The sequence below is a fragment of the Enhydra lutris genome, unplaced genomic scaffold (genome assembly GCF_002288905.1).
Source record: "Enhydra lutris kenyoni isolate GAN:26980312 unplaced genomic scaffold, ASM228890v2 scaffoldscaffold35, whole genome shotgun sequence".
In the NCBI taxonomy this organism is placed as follows: domain Eukaryota; kingdom Metazoa; phylum Chordata; class Mammalia; order Carnivora; family Mustelidae; genus Enhydra; species Enhydra lutris.
Window position 1 is genome coordinate 3,411,027 of NW_019154119.1, and position 18,312 is coordinate 3,429,338.

The window sequence follows — 18,312 nt, forward strand, 5'->3', positions numbered from 1 at the left end:
CTCCTGGCCTTGGGATGGCTGGGAATGCACGTGTGGCCAAAAAAGTACGCAGTGCATCCTCGATGTGTGGCTTTGCAGATGGCTTCATAGGGATCGTGGCTTCTCTGGTTTTGAGTAGAGGGACTCAGGTAGTTAAATATCCTGTTTCGTAGAGGCCACATCACCTCCCCCCTCCTTCTAGCACTGGATGTCATGTCAAAGCAGACCACAGAACACCCAGCACAGCTGACATGGCAATCCCACCTTGACATGTGGGAACTCCTGCTGGGGCTGGTGGGGTTGGGGGGTGGGGCGGTGGTCGGCTCTCAGTTCCGTGAGCTGGAAATTCAGATTAACCACACTCACTGCGACGGTGTTCTTCAGAAACACAGGAATGTGACAGATACCAGAATGTTAAATTTACCGATTTCTAACGGGACGGGTCCTCCTTGCCACACAGATCCTACTGCTTGTCCTTTGGCCTTTGGGCAACTTAGTGGTATCAGAGTCACGGGAAAACGCCATTAAGATTAGAAGTTTGCTTGATGAATCCAGGGTCAGGGTGAAGAGTCAGGTGTCCTGATACAAGGTAATTCATCAGGCCTGCTCTCTCCCTGTCAGGCAGGAAGTGTGCCCGCTCTTTAAGGTCACCCTCTCTTCGGGGCATCTTGGATCTTCCTCTCCAACACTTCTTTTAGGCTCTTGACATCCACCAGATCTTCTTTTCATTGAGGAGTTCCCCCTTTTCAGCCTACTTTTACCATGTTCCCAAGACCTTGCCTTGTTTTACATGACTCTCCTACCTCTGGCTGACGATCTTTATCACAATCAAAAGACCTGTCTCAGGGTGCCTGACTGGCCTGGTTGGAATTGATCTCGGGGTCGTGAGTTCAAGCCCCACGTTGGGTGTAGAGATTACTTAAATAAATAAGCAAACTTAGAAAAAAGATCTATCTCAGGAGCCAGCCCTGGAGGATTACTTTGGAAGGTCGAAGACATACATGACCTGAGGATCCTTGAAGCCTGCCCTGTTTTTTTTCCTGACCTTTTGCTAAGGTCCCCTCTTGTTCTAACTCTGAGGTCTCTTCTGTTTGAGGGACTTTCTCTGCCCACTGAGCATGAAGAAGACACGAATCTCTGAGTGACTCAGCATCATATGGAAGAGGGGGAAACCCTTCCTCTCCGCATAACTACAGGAGAGGGACGGTACCCGAGGTTGGCGAGGGGGCAACCTTGAGTTTGGGCTTTCTTTTGCTTAAGCTGGGGGCTGTGTAGGAGACATAAGATTTGAGTTAATTTTAAAAGATAAGAGTAAGGAAGTTTGGCAGGTGGAGGGAAAGGCTACTTTATAAGTGGGTCAAGAGAAAGTGAAACCGATGATGGCCCTGGTCCATTCAGACACCTTGAGTCCTGGCTGCGTGCATAGACATCGCTGCTTGCTATCTGAAGAAGTCCCAAGACCCAAGAGTTGTAGAATGAAGATATTATAGCCACGTGGTAATGGAGAAGGAAGTGTCATAGAGGAGATAGAGCGTCTTTAAAAAGAGCCAGCCAAGCCAGATCAGAAACTTCATTTGAGAGAAGGCCTGTGTGTGTGTGTGTTGGAGGGTGGGGGGGGATGTCTGGAGTGGCCTTGTTTACTGGCCCTGGATGCTGAACAGACATCAGTGAGAGAAGCAGCAAAGCAAGTCCTATTGCATTCCTTAAAGGACAAGAGCAGGCAAGAGGTACAGATTCATGGTTTCTCGTCTCTGCTTGGGGCCCTCCTGAAAAATTGTGCCAGAAACCTTGATGGGGTTGAAAGATGGGCTGGAGCAGAAGAGCCTGTGTTTTGTGGAATGGCTCCTTCTCCTGGCTGTATGGTTGCTGGGCCTCCGTCCAGCTTGGGAGAGGGAAGTTTGAACTCCCCAGGTATTATTTGCAGAAAGCCCTCTCTCTGGTTTGGCATCCTCCTCCCTCTTCAGGGCTTGCTTGCTCTGATAGCCCTTGGAAAAATGCTGAGCCCCAGGAGGGAAGGTGGGCTGTCCTTCCCAGCACATCTCTTGACCTCATTCTGTGGGCATGGCTTCCAGCTGGTATGTTCCCAGCTGACCATGGCTGGAAGCCAGGCACCTGGGGCATTATCTCTTTAAGAGATGCTGGTATCCCAGGGCCTGGGAGGGCAGATGTTATCACTTCTGTTTTGCAAATGAGAAAAACGGACCTCTCGGAGTTAAGTGACTTGTCAAGGTCATGGTGGTGGAACCAGAACCCAAGTCCAGATCTTGCGACAGGTGCTGCTGGCTAAAAGGCCCTCTGCTGCCCTGAGCGATTACGTTCAGTTCCTCTGCTCCTCCGATTCGTCATGCAAACTGAAACCAGGCTGATCTTTCCAAAATACCTGTTCATCTGGTCTTCTCAGAAAGTCTGCTGTTTTTCTTCGCTGCTCTAGGATGTCTCCATTGGCCTCCTCAGCAGCCTTTAGCCTGAGTCGTACTGGGAGGTGGCAGGTGGAGGTGGGCACAGATTTTACTCCCATTCCAGCCTTAGATCTCTTTATTTCCTTCCTGTCTTACCTCATTCCAATCGGATTCATCTCCGCTTTGCACTGCCCTCCTTAGCCTCATTTATCATTCCTATTAGCCATTTTTCTGGTGGCTTTCAAGCCAGTCAGGTCGGTGGGTCTTGGTATTTGTGGTATAGTTATCTTCACAGATGTTTTTCAATGACCTTTTCCTATCTCCCCAAGTGTAGTTGAACCTGTCAACTCCTTGAAGGCGGGGCCAAGACGGTCTGCTTCTGTATGGGATGTGGGTGGAGACTGTGTGTGGTGCGCGCGCGCGGGCGCGCGCGCCTCCTTGCGGGGAGGGACCTCTGCTCGGGAGGAGGGAACTCGAATTGGTTGAGGCTGCACCTGGGGGCTGCACCTGGAGGCTCCAGAGGAGGAAAGTCGTTTCTTTGAGCCGCAGATGGTTGTGCCCAGGGATGAGAAATTGCCTAACTTTTCGGGTGTGCCCTCCCCACCATCACCTTGCACACAGGAAAATGGGACATTCAGCGCAGATGCTGAGTGACCTAGGGGACCCAGGGGTTTGACCAGAAAGAGGTTTTCAAAGCCTGAACTCAAGCCACGCTTTTAAGGGACCCCTTTCTATCCACCTGTAGTATGAAGAGGACAGCCCTCTCCCCAGCAGTTCTCGTTCTGGAGCGCTCCCAATTTCTGCAGGCGCCTTCTGTCCGCCTCTGTGTGCTTTGAGTTTTCCCTCCAGCTTCCTGGGCCTCTACGCTCATCTGTAAGCTTTTTCTGTTTTTTTTTTTTTTTTTGTTGTTGTTGTTGTTGTTGTGCTTCCGAGAGACTGACTTTTAACAACTTTCTCCTGGCTCTCCCAGGCTGTCCGCAACCTCCTCTCTTCTTTTGCCGGCGCTCCTGGCTCTCTCCGCGCTCCCGGCTTACCTCCGCCGCCGCAGAGCAGCCCCTTACCTCCCGGTCCCCTTCCCTGCCTCTGCCGGCTCCCCGCCTCGCCCCACGGCGCCCCTCCGAGCTCTCGCAGAGTTGGGGGAGAGGGGGCGGGAGGGCCAGCCGGGAGGAGGGGGCGGCGCCGCCTCCAGCCCGGCCTGGGCGGGGTCCTGGGAACGGGCGGAGGCCCAGCCGCGCCCCCAGGCCCCAGCAGCGGCCCGCGCCCCTCGGACGGGAGGAGAGGGGCTGGCCCACTGCCAGCGTCTGAGAGCCGGCCCCCTCCCCCGGCCCGCTTGCAGCCAACCAGGCACTCCAGCGGGGCCCACGTGACCTGGAGTTCTAGACAAAGAAAATGTTCAAGCCCTCCCCCCCACCTCCCCCCCTCCCCCTCTCTCTGGCCCCCTCCGCCCCCAGCCCCATCGCCCCCATCCCCTCCCCCCAGACGGGCAGCTACTTACAGAGCTTCAGGGCCGGGGCTCACACCTGAGCCGGACCACAGAGGGGCTGCACCTGGCCTTATGGGTAGGTTCCTGGACGGAGCCCTGGGGCGACTGGGGGCGGGGAGGCGGCAGGGGCCGGTGGGAGGATCTCTGGGCCGCTGCAGCCCTCTGGATTTGAGAAGAGTCAAAGTATGCTTCCCTGGCCCGCAGGAGCTGGCTGCTCTGCCTGGCCTGAGTTCTGGAGATGCTGAGTTAGTGCTGTCCCACCCACTCCCTCCGCAGGAGCCCCAAGCCCCACTCTTCCCAGCGCTCAGGTGGGACGTGACGGTGCAGAGCCCAGAGCAGCAGCCCCAGCGTGGGAGCCTGGGGCAGTAGTCACTGAAGGCTGAGGGGCAGGCCCTGGCCCCGGGGAGTTGGGAGCCCAGGAGTTGGGCTGCAAAGCAGCGCCTCTCCCCAGCTGGCTGGCTGATGGGCTGTTGGCACTTCCTTGCTGACCTGTGCTGCTGGCTGGGGCACCAGTGCAGTCCTCGGGCCATGCCCACCTTGCAGTCTCTTGGGAGGGACCATTTCTTCTGTGCGTGTCCCTGGGAGCCAGCGGGCAGACCTGCAGAAGTGGTGCCGGGTGGGGGGAGCAGTGGGACCCTGACAGGGGCCGGGACCCATGAGCGGGTACCATGAGGGGCAGCCCGACAGCGGCCCGGGACAGCCTGGGATCCACTGCGCCAGTGGGGAGTCGGCATGGGCGCCCAGACCTCTGACCTTTGGAACGGGGAAGCAGAGGGAGGTGGAGGCGGGACAGCTGCCCAGGAAGACAGGACTGGTCGGGGAGGCCTTGCCTCTGCTAGTGTGGGGTTACCCTTGGCTTTCCCGGCTGGACAAACTCCAGACGAAGTGGCTTCCTTGAGCCACGGTAGTTGGGGGTGGTATGGTGTCTCCCTGGTCCCGCCCCACCTCTGTGCCGCTCTGGAGTAGGACCTTGGGAACTGGGGGGTAGGAGCCTTTAGCCCAAATGCCAAAGCCCTGAGTTAACCCTTCTCTCTCCCATTGTTTGCCTGGGGAGGAGGGTTGGAGTGAGCGTGGAAAAAAGGCATTCCCACACTGCCCTCGGCAGACTATTCTAATGAGGCCCCTCCCCCACCCAGCCACCGTCTCTGCCACTTCTTCCCCTTTCCTCCTGCCTCCTGCTGCTAACCCACCCCCCCCCTTCCTCCTTCCCCCACCCCTGCTGGCCTTGTCCCGATGGAGGCCCCCTTCCTCCTCCTCCGCCTGCCAAAACCCTGCTGGGTGCGTGTTCTCCTGCACCCAGTGGGTTGGGGGCGCTGAACAGCCGTCAGCAGCAGCATCTGACAAGCTGGGGGAAGTTGAGGGGGAAGAATAATGTTCGGGAACTTGCTGTGGTGGGGTTGAAAAGAGAGACAAAGGGGCTGTGGGGGAGTGAGGAGGGTGGCATCAGGCACGACTCCCTTCTAGACCCGGGGAGCCTGGCGCCCACCCGCTGCTGCTTGCGGTGCAGGTGACCTCACCTTTCTTCGGAAGGCCCCTCCCGCCCTCTGCCACCTGCACCTTGTTCTGGCCCCAGGGGTTTCATCACCCCTGAAGGTCTTGGGGTCACCCATGGCACCTGGTCTAGATCAGTCACCCATGCCTGAATTTCGAGGAGGCGTGGTATTTCTCTGTGAGCAGACCTGGGGCTCCCGTAGGGCTGCCACAGCTGATTCTAGAAGAGGATGGGCTTGAGTGCACACCTAGGTGCATCTTCTTATGGGGGAGGGGGTGGTAGATAAATGATGGTAGGGAGGGAAGGGCAAAGTCCCAGCAGGTGAGAGAGGGGGCTTGCTTTGGAGGGGAGAACAGTTGCTCTGCATTCTCCCCCCTCCACCCCCACCCCTGCTGGCTTCCGGCTCATTTTCCCAGCTGTTTGTGGGCTGGGGGCAAAGGATTCATGATCCCAGCTTAGAATGTGTTGAGTCAGGGAGAGAACTAGGATTTCCATCCTCAGTGTTGAAGGGCTCCACCAGAAGCAGGTTTGGTTGGTGGCCTGGAGGCTTGAGATGGAAACAAAAATGAATCTGCCACACAGTAGACCTTGGAGCTTTAACACAAAGGTTCTTAACCTGGCGCCCTCGGATCTGGGAGTCCGTGGGCGACTTTGGAGACTCCTTGGTGTTCTTGATACTTAACATATATCAGATTCTTAAACCAGTCAGAAAAGTTGAGTGGAAATCCTTTAGATGAAATGCTTTTTTAGGTCGGAGCAACTTGGAAGAGTGAGGATTGCTCTAGAATTTGCTGTTCCGTGAGTTGCCAGGCAAAGACGGGAACGCACATGCTCCAGTTTCTAGCTCAGAGTTCTTACACTCGACTTATTTTCTGATGTTCTTGTTCAGTCTTGAGGGTGAGCTTACATTCCGAGCTCTAAACTTTCTGGGGAAGCTTCTTGTTGAAAGGCATGTTGGAGATGGGAAATTTTTCACTGAATGTGGTGGGAACAGGTGCAGAGCCTTAAAGTTTGAGTTCCTGGGTCCCTCAGGTTCAGTCACTGGGGTGAAGTTAGGTTGAATGGTTCTCAGAGCTAAGGGTCAAGGATTTCATTCTCTTCTGTAGGGTGATGGGAATCCTGGAGCAGGTTTTGGGAAGGAAGAGCGTGAGACAGTGAATGAATGGAGGCTGTCCAAAGGCGAGCATGATTGGGTTTGGGTTGTTAATTTATCAGTAGGGTGGCAGGGAGGACATGTGGCCCGTAGTGTGTTCTCAGCAAACCGTTGTTGAAAGAAAAAATGTATTGATGGATCAAAAAGGCGTGTGTAGAAAAAATGGGCGAATCTGATAACATACATTTGATATAATCTTAAGATTTTGGAATGGCGTGGGAGCAGGCAGGCTCTGACGGGGCTTGAGCAGAGGGGGGCCCAGAGCAGTGATTTCATCACGTAGACATCACGACCAGACTGGATGTGTGGACTGGAAGCCAAGACCAGGAATAGAAGGGGTTGATTGCCCAGGAAAATTGTAAAAAGGACGAGAGGATCCAGTTCGTGATTGGGAAGTAAGGTAGCAGAGGATGGAGCCAAGATCTGTGGCCAAGCTAAGCCTCACGATTACTCTTTGGATAGACTCAGTCTTGCCGTGTCAGAGGGTGGGCCCTGACCGAGGCTGACCTATGGAGGAAGTGTTCGTGAGCGGCACAAGAGAAGGTTGGAAACCAGCCAAATGATTGGAGTTCACCGACCAACTTCAGATTTTCCCATTTTCCGTGGCAAGCCAGTTGATGAGCAAAGAACTCAATCCTTCACCTCCTGTCATTGTCTCCAGACCACAGAGAGATGGAGGAGAGGGTCCCCCCCCCCCCGCCCGCCTCAGTGTCAAGTGACCTGGAGAGGTCAAGGTAACTTTTGTTCCTTATTTCTCCAGGCTGAGAAGAAAGCCAAGGTGATCGCAGTAATGAATGCTGTGGAAGAAAACCAGGGCTCGGGCGAGTCTCAGAAGGTAGAGGAGGCCAGCCCTCCTGCAGTGCAGCAGCCCACCGACCCCGCCTCCCCCACAGTGGCCACCACACCTGAGCCCGTGGGGGCGGACGCGGGGGACAAGAATGCCACCAAAGCCGCAGATGATGAGCCGGAGTACGAGGTGAGCGGCTCACTTCTTCGCCCGCCTCGTCCAGCTCTTTCCTGGGTCCTTCCACTGCCAGCTCTTCCCATCCTGCTCTCCTCTCTCCACCTGACCCCAGGCCTCTTCGTCTCCCCAGTCTCGCTCTGTCTCAGTTGGTTCAGATGGAGCTCCCTCCTGGCTGTCCTGACCCTCAGATGCCCAGGGCTGGGGTTGCCACGGGGGGATCAGGGTGGCAGGGCCTCGTGACCGCCACGTAATGACTTCTGCTCCTTGGGGCTCCAGGACGGCCGGGGCTTTGGCATTGGGGAGCTGGTGTGGGGGAAACTTCGGGGCTTCTCCTGGTGGCCAGGCCGCATTGTGTCTTGGTGGATGACGGGCCGGAGCCGAGCAGCTGAAGGCACGCGCTGGGTCATGTGGTTTGGAGACGGCAAGTTCTCAGTGGTAAGTCGTGGGATTTGGTGGTAGCCTTGGGGAGGGACGGGTCTTGATCCCAGGGCCTGTGGTTTGGGGTTGGGGGACCTGGTCTGGAACTGGGGTGGAAGGACTGGGCTCTGCTCGCGTGCGCCCCCCCCCCAGCAGTCTCCACGTGGGATCAGAAGAAGCCCTAGAGAGAAGTGGGCCACCCTGGGGGGCTCAGAGAGCTGGGGTGCCTGCCAAGCTCTTGCCTTCCAGGACACTTTCTCCAGAACCTTTCCTGCTTGCGTTCTGGTCCTCCCCCACGTTTGGGTCCGACTCCTCCTTTGAGCATCATGGAATTATGTATCAATCCATCTGGTCCTCAAGGGCAGAGACTGTCTCGATGCCCCAGTCCCTGCCCATTGCCAGGCACATGGTGGGGGCTTGACAGGTGTGGCAGGAGGAGAAAGCGAGGGCATTGGTGGTTCCTCCAGGTGTGTGTCGAGAAGCTGATGCCGCTAAGCTCCTTCTGCAGTGCTTTCCACCAGGCCACCTACAACAAGCAGCCCATGTACCGCAAAGCCATCTACGAAGTCCTGCAGGTGAGCGCCCCTCTGGGTGGAGGGGGCTTGGGCGGCAGGGACTCCTAGCTGGTCTAGAAGGTGGAGTGCAGCGGTTAGGCAGAGGGTCCACCCACCAGGCCCCGGGACTCCCTTTGTCCCCCGTGTCCCCCCACCCAGGGCTCACCCCTTTCTGCACGCCCCTTCTCCCAGCTCTTGCCTCAGGCGGCCCTTGCTGCCCCCCAGCCTGTCCTCACACCCTCCCCGCTGCGTGTTGCCTCCAGGTGGCCAGCAGCCGCGCGGGGAAGCTGTTCCCGGCCTGCCACGACAGCGACGAGAGCGACACTGCAAAGGTGGTGGAGGTGCAGAACAAACAGATGATCGAATGGGCTCTCGGAGGCTTCCAGCCCTCTGGCCCCAAGGGCCTGGAGCCACCCGAAGGTAAACGCAGGTGCCCGGGCCAGCCTTCCAGGACCCCTGCCAGCCCGGCAGCTCCATGCCAGGGCTGGGAAGGCCCTGCTTGGAGAGCGCTGCCAGCTCTGTGGTTGACAGGCCGAGGGGAGCGGCTACGGGTCTCCCTTCCCGCGGGGTCAGGATAGGGGCGGGGCTGCCCTGGGACTCAGGATAAGCTCCTCCCCTTGGCTGGCTGGCACTGGAGAGCTGGGAGTTAAAACAAGTTGGGGGCCAGGCCGCACCCCTCTGTAGGCAGAGTAGAGGAGGGGAGGGAGCCAGTAACCATGATCTCATCATCTGCTCTCCCCATCCAGAAGAGAAGAACCCGTACAAAGAAGTTTACACAGACATGTGGGTCGAACCCGAGGCAGCTGCCTATGCCCCACCCCCACCCGCCAAAAAGCCCCGAAAGAGCACAACGGAGAAGCCGAAGGTCAAGGAGATAATTGACGAACGCACAAGAGGTAGTTGGCCTGGCCTTGCGGAGAGTGGCTGGCATTCAGAGGCGCGGGCGTGGCCGCCTCTGATGCTGGGCTCTCCTCCCCTCCGCAGAGCGGCTGGTGTACGAGGTGCGGCAGAAGTGCCGGAACATCGAGGGTGAGTCCCGATGGCCACTGACTCCCTGGGAGGTCCGTGGTCTGTTGTCCCCAGGACAGGCAGGGGGCTCCTAGCGCGGGGCCTGGCGCAGACTAGCCTAGGCACTTAGGAAAGTTCGAGCGTCATGGGACATCTGTACCCAGTGAAGGCCTCTGTCCGGCCCGTCCCACCACCCCTCCATGCTTCACCCACACGGCTGTCTTCCTGGTGCTATCATCTTACTTTCTTTTCAATGACACGTGCTGGTCATTAGGGTTTGAGAACTCCAGTGGGTCAGAGAAGGGTGGCCTCTCTTGGATTTGTTTGAGCTTGTGACCTTTGGCCTTTTACTCTTCCTCACCTGCTCTTACCCAGTGGTCCTTAGTGCACCTGAGAGCTGGTAGAGATGGGGGCAGGAGTGTAAGACTGAAGGACTGCCCAGGGACTATCTGCAGAGACAGCCAGGGTCCAAGCCCTCTTCTCATAGGCAGGTTCCTGTTCTCGAATTATGCGTTTCCTGGGTGGGTGGCATTGCTGCTCTGAGAGCTGGATGGACATCGCGATTGGGGCCACGATGGCCCCCCTGTATCATGGGACACCCTCCTAGACGCCTAGCTGGCTCCTTGGGCTGCTGCTTCAGCACGCCCTTTTCTTACAGCCTTTTTGGAGCTGAGCTTGGGCCCCAAGGTGGGAAAGGGCCCTTCGAAGACGTTCACTCTGTTTTCTCTCCTCCCCTTGTTTTCCAGACATTTGCATCTCTTGTGGGAGCCTCAACGTCACCCTGGAACACCCTCTCTTCGTCGGAGGAATGTGCCAAAACTGTAAGGTAGGCCCCCGGTGGTCTGCGCCTTCGCCCCCTTGTGGGGCTCACTGTCGCCTAGAGTAGCTACTATGGTGACCCTGCGGTCCTCTCTGGACGCAGAGTCCTGATAAATTGGGCCCTTGGGCATCCAAGTGTTTAACTTGCTCTTATTTGTCCTTCCCAGAAAGATTCTGTCCCCCTCGAAAGCCCATTCTGTCACAGTGTCACAGTCCCTCATGTGGGGCAGGGGTGGGGGGAAAACAGACTGACGGATGGGGGGATGGGCTCCCGCATCCTTGGGGACCCAAGAGGAAAGCCCGGGGCTGCAGCGAGGGACAAAGCGGGTGCAGCTGCCTCCCTGACCTCGTTTGGGGGCTTCCCGATTCTGCACAAGCTCTGGGTCAGCACACCTGTCGGCCCCGCCCCACACATGCCTGCCTCCTTTGGCCTGGCCCCGCCGGGTGCTGCCCCATGGTCTCTGACCCCCCCACCCTGCCCCCCAGAACTGCTTCCTGGAGTGCGCGTACCAGTACGACGACGACGGCTACCAGTCCTACTGCACCATCTGCTGCGGGGGGCGCGAGGTGCTCATGTGTGGGAACAACAACTGCTGCAGGTGAGGCCCCCCGACTCCCCCAACCCCCTCCTCTCCCGAGCCCCGGCTCCCTTTGGGGCCGAGAGGGGCCCCCTCCCCCCTGCTACACTGGGCTTTCTTCCAGGTGCTTCTGTGTGGAGTGTGTGGACCTTTTGGTGGGGCCGGGCGCCGCACAGGCCGCCATCAAGGAGGACCCCTGGAACTGCTACATGTGCGGGCACAAGGGCACCTACGGGCTGCTGCGGCGGCGGGATGACTGGCCCTCGCGGCTCCAGATGTTTTTTGCCAACAACCACGACCAGGAATTTGTGAGTGCCGGGCCCGGGCTGCCTCTTCTTACCCTGTACCTGCCAGAGCCCAAGCGCAGACACAGCCAAGCAGGAGGGCATGGGGGCCGGCCGGGTGGAGGGGCCTGAGCTGCCTGCAGGGGTGCGGGTTCGCGGTGGGGGAGGGTCTGAAGCCGGAGCAGTCCCGGTGGGCTGGGAGGGTCAGCCGCGGGTGCTCACCTGGCCCGTTGTGCTCGCCACCTAGGACCCTCCGAAGGTGTACCCACCTGTCCCAGCCGAGAAGAGGAAGCCCATCCGGGTGCTGTCTCTATTTGACGGAATTGCTACAGGTGAGCGCGAGGCCCCACGAGCCCCACAGGATGCTGCCATCCCTGTCTCGGGTAGGGGAGCTCCGTGTGTGTTTCACGCTGGCCAAACCAAATGATAGTTAACGGGACAGCCGTTGAAATAGTTCTCCGCCGAGGAAACTTTCGTGTTGAGTGAGAAGTAAAATCCGTGGTCAGCCACCGTGTCTGGCGGGGGGGGGGGGGGCGGGGGTTTGTGGGGGGGGGGGGGGGGGGGGCGAGGGTAGGGGGGGGCGGGGGTAGCGGGGGGGGGGGGGGGGGGGGGGGGGGGGGGGGCACGTGTCTTTGTGGGTGGCGGGGGAGGGCGTCCCATGTAGGACAGGGTGATCGTTAGAGATTACTGAAGACTTTCACAAAGCCTCAGAGGACAGACTCGGCGACCAGAACGAAAACATAGGCTACAGTGACTGTAAGTCATGGTAGGAAAACAAAACAAAATCAAAAAACGATCAGTGAGAGTCTGGAGAATAGTTAAATCGCCCGTAATCCTATCATGAGCGTTTTGGTGTGTTTCCTTTTCTGTTTTTTTTTTTTTTTTGCATGCATATATGTATGTGTGTTTCTAGAATCCTATATAGATAGAAAAATAAAATGAGAGGATAGTAAAACTCAGTGTGTGGTAACTCGCTTTTTCATTCGCTATCGTGACTTTCATGTTGACACGGAACGGTGTCCTTTATTTGTAAATGTCGCATAGGGTTTCGCTGAGTGGAAGGTGCCATGATTTACGTAACTAACCCTCTGTCGGGTTGTTGACTGTTTTCTCTGTTACGAGCAGTGCTGTGACAAGCATCCTCAGACACGCGTCATTATACACGTAAACTGTTCTATTGTAGGGAGAGCTGGGGCACTGGGTAGGAAGGTGGTTTCACGTGGTTCTTGACCTTGCCTGAGAGCCCTCCCGGAGGGCGCTCCTGACTCAGACCCAACCTCCTGCCATGTGCCCAGGCCAATGGCTCCTCGGAGGGGAATAACCTTCCTCGGATGGGGTGTCTTCACGGGACCAGAGGGGGACAGGCTGTCAGGGGGCACGGGCAGGGTGGCACCCCAGGCCAGTTGTTTATGTTCTGTGCTCAGCTTGGTGTTGATATTCTATAAACCCAGGGAAGTGAATTTACAGCCTTGGTTTCCCAGGCCAGAACCTCGAGGCCCTCTTAAACCACGCCACACCCCAAGAGGCTATAAAAACTCCTCGGTGGGGAGGTTGGTGGGAGGAGTGGAAGTGGCGGTGCTGAGCCCGCTTTCTTTCTTTTTTTCTTTTTTTTTTTTTTTTTAAGATTTTGTTTATTTATTTGACAGAGATCACAAGTAGGCAGAGAAGCAGGCGGGGGTTGGGGGGGGAATCAGGCTCCCTGCCGAGCAGAGAGCTGGATGCGGGGCTTGAGCCCAGGACCTTTGGATCATGACCTGAGCCGAAGGCAGAGACTTTAACCCACTGAGCCACCCAGGCGCCCCTGAGCCCGGTTTCTCCAGAGGCTCTCAGGGTTCTCGTTTCCTTGCCCGCAATCCAGCAAACATTTGTGAGGGGGTCGTGGTAAGGAAGTGAGTGTAGTTTGTTCAGGAGGAAACATGGGTGAGCTTTTCTGTTCTGAAGAGCATTTGCAACCTAAGACAAGGGCCATATTAGTGTACAGTGTTCTGAGGAGTGGGAGAGAAATGCAAAGTGCTGGGGCCTTAGAGAGGAGAGGGGTTGCTTGTAGGGGGCTGCAGGGTGCGGTGGCGGGTGCTGTTAGGGAAATCTTTATGGAGCCAGTGGTGGCATATGTGTTGAGTCTTGGAGAATGGGGAGAATTGCCCCTGGAGGCCATGGGCGGGGGGTGGGGTGAGGAAGGAGTGGTCTATGCAGGATGTAGGAGCAGCAAAGAAAAGGCCACCCCAAAAGTCACCTGCTGTTCTCTCTTGTTCTGGAAACCACTTACTATCTGGTCTTGATGGCCTCCTAAGTAGACCAAAGTAGGCATCAGATAGGCTCCTGAAGGATCCTGCAGCTCACTGGGTAAGGTCGGGCTCAGGCCTGTTGCTGACCCACGTGTCCAGCTGGCCAGAGAGACCTCCCCCGCCCCCCACCCAGACCAGGGTGCTGGGAAGGAGCCCCTGTGACCATACCTTTCGCTGGCTGGCGCAGGGCTTCTGGTGCTGAAGGACTTGGGAATTCAGGTGGACCGCTACATCGCCTCCGAGGTGTGCGAGGACTCCATCACAGTGGGCATGGTGCGCCACCAGGGGAAGATCATGTACGTCGGGGACGTCCGCAGCGTCACACAGAAGCATGTATGTCCGTGTCGTGGGGCCCGTCCCACCCTCTCTGTGTACCTCACACTTTGCTCCTGGGGGCAGCCACAGCCCCCTTGCATTTTGCTTGTTGACTCTCTTCCTTTGGCCTTTTCCCCAGTCTCCTCATCTGCCATGTTCCTCCTTGTGTGGAGAGGAAAAGGGGCAGATTCCAAGAGGAACTGGGAGCTGGCCTCTGGAGGCTCCCACTGCCCCCTGGCTAGCTTCAGGGCCTTTGTAGCAGAGCCCTTTGGTTCCCATTTTTCTGATCCATTTGGCAACAAGTGTACCAGCCTCCAGGGGCATTTGGAGGGCGTTCAGATGGCCCAGATGCCCTGCCCAGAGTGCACGGAGCAGAGCGCCTTCCCAGACAGCTGCCCGGCCAGGACCATCTTCCCTTTAAGTGGCTGCCTTTCCTGTTGAGGGCACATGGTTTCCCTGCTGGCCTCAGAGATGATCCAATTGGATCCTTTCACTTTGTTTAAGAAACTGAGCTCAGAGCGGCTCTGTGATTTGACCTGGTGCTGTGTGTGTGTGTGTGTGTGTGTGTGTGTGTGTGTGTGTGTGTGTAGTATATACCTATGAACGGATACAGTGAACATACGAAGCCACTGGGTCGTCTCTCTCTGGTGCCAAAGTCCTTTTTTTGCCAAGTCCACAGATGATTTCCTTCTTCCTTTCTGCCTCCGTCCCCCGGACATCAGGCCATCCCCTTGCCTTTATCCTCCCAGATCCAGGAGTGGGGCCCATTCGATCTGGTGATTGGGGGCAGCCCTTGCAATGACCTCTCCATCGTCAACCCTGCCCGGAAAGGACTCTACGGTAGGTGCTGCGCTCACCCCTCCGCCCTCTAAGCTGGTGCTTCCGCACGTAGGTTTCCTCCTTGGACACTTCTGCCCTGGGACAGCTACTCCCGACGGCCCTGCCCTCCCCTGCCCTCCCTGTGCCCGAGCCACACCACTGCCCTGTGCAGACAGCCCCCGCTGACGGCTTTCTCTTCCGACCTCTCAGAGGGCACTGGCCGGCTCTTCTTTGAGTTCTACCGCCTCCTGCATGATGCGCGGCCCAAGGAGGGAGATGATCGCCCCTTCTTCTGGCTCTTTGAGAATGTGGTGGCCATGGGCGTTAGTGACAAGAGGGACATCTCGCGATTTCTCGAGGTATAGCCAGCAACCTTGGTTTGACCAGCTCACTAATGGCTTCTACCTTGGACTGCTGCTTTATCCCTGTCTCATCTGCATTGTGGAGCTGGGGACGTGACTTCTGCTTTGCCAGGGGGCTGTTCGGGAAGCCCGCGGGCCTCTCCGTTAGACAGGGAGGAAACACTGGTAGAGGCCGCCTCTGGAAAGAGCCTGTGGTCTTACTCTTAAGAGGTAGTGTGTGGGTGCGGGCCTCAGGTCTTCAAGGACTCGACTGTTCCCAGTAGGGTGGGGTGCTAGTCTCCTAGAGTTTAGGGTTCTGAGTGGTGTTTCCCTGGGGGAAGCTTTGAGATGGCCACATCGGTTTTCCCCGACCAGAATGGCTTGTCTTTGCTCCCTGGCACTGTGACAGATGCTCTTTGGCACCTGGAAAGTAAAAAACATGGCTTACCTGTTTTTATTCCCCCATAATGTGGGTCCTGTGTCCGTGCGGAGCTAGGTCGGAGCACAGAGAGAGTCTCTGTGGTCAGAGGCGTTCTCAGGGTGGGTGGGCGGGCTGGGAGCTCGAGCCCATTCTCCAGGGTCTTGGGGGTCAGTAACACCTCGAGCTGGTGTTTTTAAGTGCGAGCAAGTGTCTGTTTGGCTCATAATCTGGACATACAGCGAACACATCCACACTCACTGGAACTTTCTGGCTCAGAGCCTCTGGGTGAGCTCAAGCTACGTTGTCCGGTTAGGGTAGCCCTCAGCCACGTGCGGTAAATTAACATTCAGACTCCTCAGTCTCCCAGGCCTCGTTTCGAGTACTCATTAGCCCCCTGCATCTACTCCACGGAGCAGTGCAGACAGAACACCTGTCTGTCACCCCAGAATGTGCGGTTAGGCTGCAGTGGTCTAGAATGTTCTAACGAGAGCATGTGTAATGTGGCTGGGTCCCATTCTGGCTTTTCCTGGAGGCTTCAGGCTGTCCTACTGCGAGGCTTCCTGAGAAAGGAAGCAAGCGCTTTTGAGGCTGTAAGGCTCTGAACAAGCAAGATGTCCCGGCACTGCCTGCCCTTCCTCTCTCGCTCATCTTTCATCTTTTCTCCTGTTCCGTAGTCCAACCCTGTGATGATTGATGCCAAAGAAGTGTCCGCTGCACACAGGGCCCGCTACTTCTGGGGGAACCTTCCTGGTATGAACAGGTTGGTGAGCGTGCCCGGGCCTGGGGCGGCAGCGGGTTGGCATCTGCAGGCAGCTCAGCCCGAGGGGGAGGAGGTCACTGAGTGGGCCTCGGGGGCCCCCTCTCCTGCTCGCTGGCTTGCTGCTCTACCATGTTCTTCTGTTTCCTTCCCTTGGCGGGAGAAGGGGAGTCAGGGTATAGAAAATATTTGCCTGAGAAACCAATGGCTAGCAGTTGAACTAGGAGACTCCCCACACTGCTGAGTCACATCGCCGGTTCTCGTGCCATTGGTGACCGATCTAGAGTCGTCTTGTCCTTAGCCTCCAGAGGTGAAACTCTGGAGGGTGGAGTCGGGATGGGGAAGAGTGGTGCCCACGGCCGGGCCGCACCTGCTCTGTGCAGCTTCGACAGTCCTGCTTTGCTTAGTAGCCACGCACTTTGTGGCTTCAGGTCCTTTGTTGGGAGGATGGTCTTCATTTTAGGTTCCGAGGGTAGAGATATTAATGTCCGAGAAGAAGGATAACTTCATTTCTTCAGTGTAATATTTGGATTATAAAAAGGCCTATGAGGAGAAAGGAATGGTGGTTGAGACAGCAGTTCAGGAGCCGAATGAGAGCTGCCCAGTCTGGATATCTGTTATGCAGGGAAATGTTTTCCAGAATGTTCTAAGAGGGGATTATCAACCTTGTACCTGTAAATTGTTCCCCTCATGTAATCTGGCTTCAGTCTTCGTTCCCTCTGGGCCATTAGCATAAAATTGTAGGAACATCCTGAGTCTCATACCTGCTTTACAAACCTGCTGTCTTTTGTGAAGGCTTATTGATGGGAAGGAGGCCTGTCCGTGGGATGGCTGACCTGCAGACCGTTGTGTGTGCGCATGAACAGGGCGGAGGCTGGGGGCGTGCACTTTGGCCACAGGTCCCTTTGGGTCCCCACGTTGAGATGGTAGACTGCTGTGTGAAATGTCAGAAAAGGTCAGCGCCAAAGGTGACATTCCGTGATCTGCTTCACCCTCTGAGAAGTGACACCTTCAGTGTTACAGAATTGTAGTCTTCTGGGGACTGTGCAGAGGTTAAAGCCTTGTAAACCGTACAGTTAAGGTGCATGCTTCGATGAGTTTCACCGTGTACACACCCATGCACCCATCACCGTGGTCAAGATACAGAACAGTTGGTCACCCCCAAAGCTTGCTTTGTGACGGATACTTTTTTTTTTTAAAGATTTTGTTTGTTTGTTAGCACATGGGTCCGGGGAAGGCAGAGGGAGAGGGACTAGCACACGCCCCACTCAGTGCCGACTCCCGAAGTGGGCCTCCATCTCAGGACCCTTAGATCGTCACCCTAACCGTGGTCAGCCCTTAACCAGCTGAGCCACCCAGGCGCCTCTGGACAGATACTTTTAGAATTCAGTATATTTTATGACCGGCGAGAAGTCGTTGGGTTTTCCTTCTTCTGGGCTGGTGTTATCTGCGTATTTGTAGATTGAGACGCCGTGGAATTGACGTTTCAGGGCTAACGCTTGGACGGTCCGTGGAGGGCTGCAGTGTGTGTGCGTGTGTTCTGGGGAGTTTGAAGGGGGTTACGATGTGTGCGGCTGACAACGGTACTCCCTTACCTCTCCGTGTGAGTCCTGGCGGCCGGGCCGACACTGCCGGCCACTTCCCTCCCGATCTCTGTCGTCACCTTCTCTTTCTGCCTCCTAGGCCGTTGGCATCCACTGTGAATGATAAGCTGGAGCTGCAGGAGTGTCTGGAGCACGGCAGAATAGCCAAGGTCAGCCCCGGAGCCAGAGCCCTCTCTCAGCTGGGGGGTAGGGAGAAGGCCCGAGAGGGCAGGCCGAGCCCAGGCGCTCTCCAGGCCTGTGTCTGCAGCGGGTGCGGAGAACACAGTTGAGGTGGCCCCAGAGTCGTGCACCCACTGGGCCAGAGGAGAGGGCCCAGGGGAGAGCCTGGAGGGCAAGGAGAGCGAGATCAGAAATCCTTCCCAGTCTTCAGTCTGTCCTGGTTGAGCGTCGCCTGCTGGTCCTATGAGGAGCAGAGGCTTAAGAAGTCTTTGCCGAAGTCCCTGGATCTGCTAGGCCTTGTAAATGTTTTGGCCACGCCCTCTTGGACGAACCTTCGGGATGGTGCATTCTCTTGCGACGTAGAAGCTACATTTCTTTCCGGAGATCTCCCGGCATGTGTGTACCGGGCGTCGGGATCTGGGGCTGCAGGCGCCCCCAGGGGTCTGTTGGGAGCCCCTCAGTAATTAGGCAGCCTTTTGCC

The 18,312-nt window shown here is 56.8% G+C and overlaps 1 protein-coding gene across 1 annotated transcript in view; it reads left to right on the forward strand.

Annotated features, from left to right (window-relative positions):
* LOC111154048 (DNA methyltransferase 3 alpha) overlaps positions 1–18,312 on the forward strand; it is a 70,571-nt gene that overhangs the window by 50,289 nt on the left and 1,970 nt on the right. Inside the window, exons 6-20 of the mRNA XM_022513402.1 lie at positions 7,267–7,482; positions 7,747–7,905; positions 8,355–8,462; positions 8,705–8,861; positions 9,188–9,337; positions 9,426–9,470; positions 10,196–10,275; positions 10,755–10,867; positions 10,971–11,154; positions 11,378–11,462; positions 13,603–13,748; positions 14,480–14,570; positions 14,760–14,908; positions 15,986–16,071; positions 17,752–17,821. Of these exons, the coding sequence (XP_022369110.1) occupies positions 7,267–7,482; positions 7,747–7,905; positions 8,355–8,462; positions 8,705–8,861; positions 9,188–9,337; positions 9,426–9,470; positions 10,196–10,275; positions 10,755–10,867; positions 10,971–11,154; positions 11,378–11,462; positions 13,603–13,748; positions 14,480–14,570; positions 14,760–14,908; positions 15,986–16,071; positions 17,752–17,821 (1,839 nt within the window). The remainder of the gene's footprint in view (positions 1–7,266; positions 7,483–7,746; positions 7,906–8,354; positions 8,463–8,704; positions 8,862–9,187; positions 9,338–9,425; positions 9,471–10,195; positions 10,276–10,754; positions 10,868–10,970; positions 11,155–11,377; positions 11,463–13,602; positions 13,749–14,479; positions 14,571–14,759; positions 14,909–15,985; positions 16,072–17,751; positions 17,822–18,312) is intronic.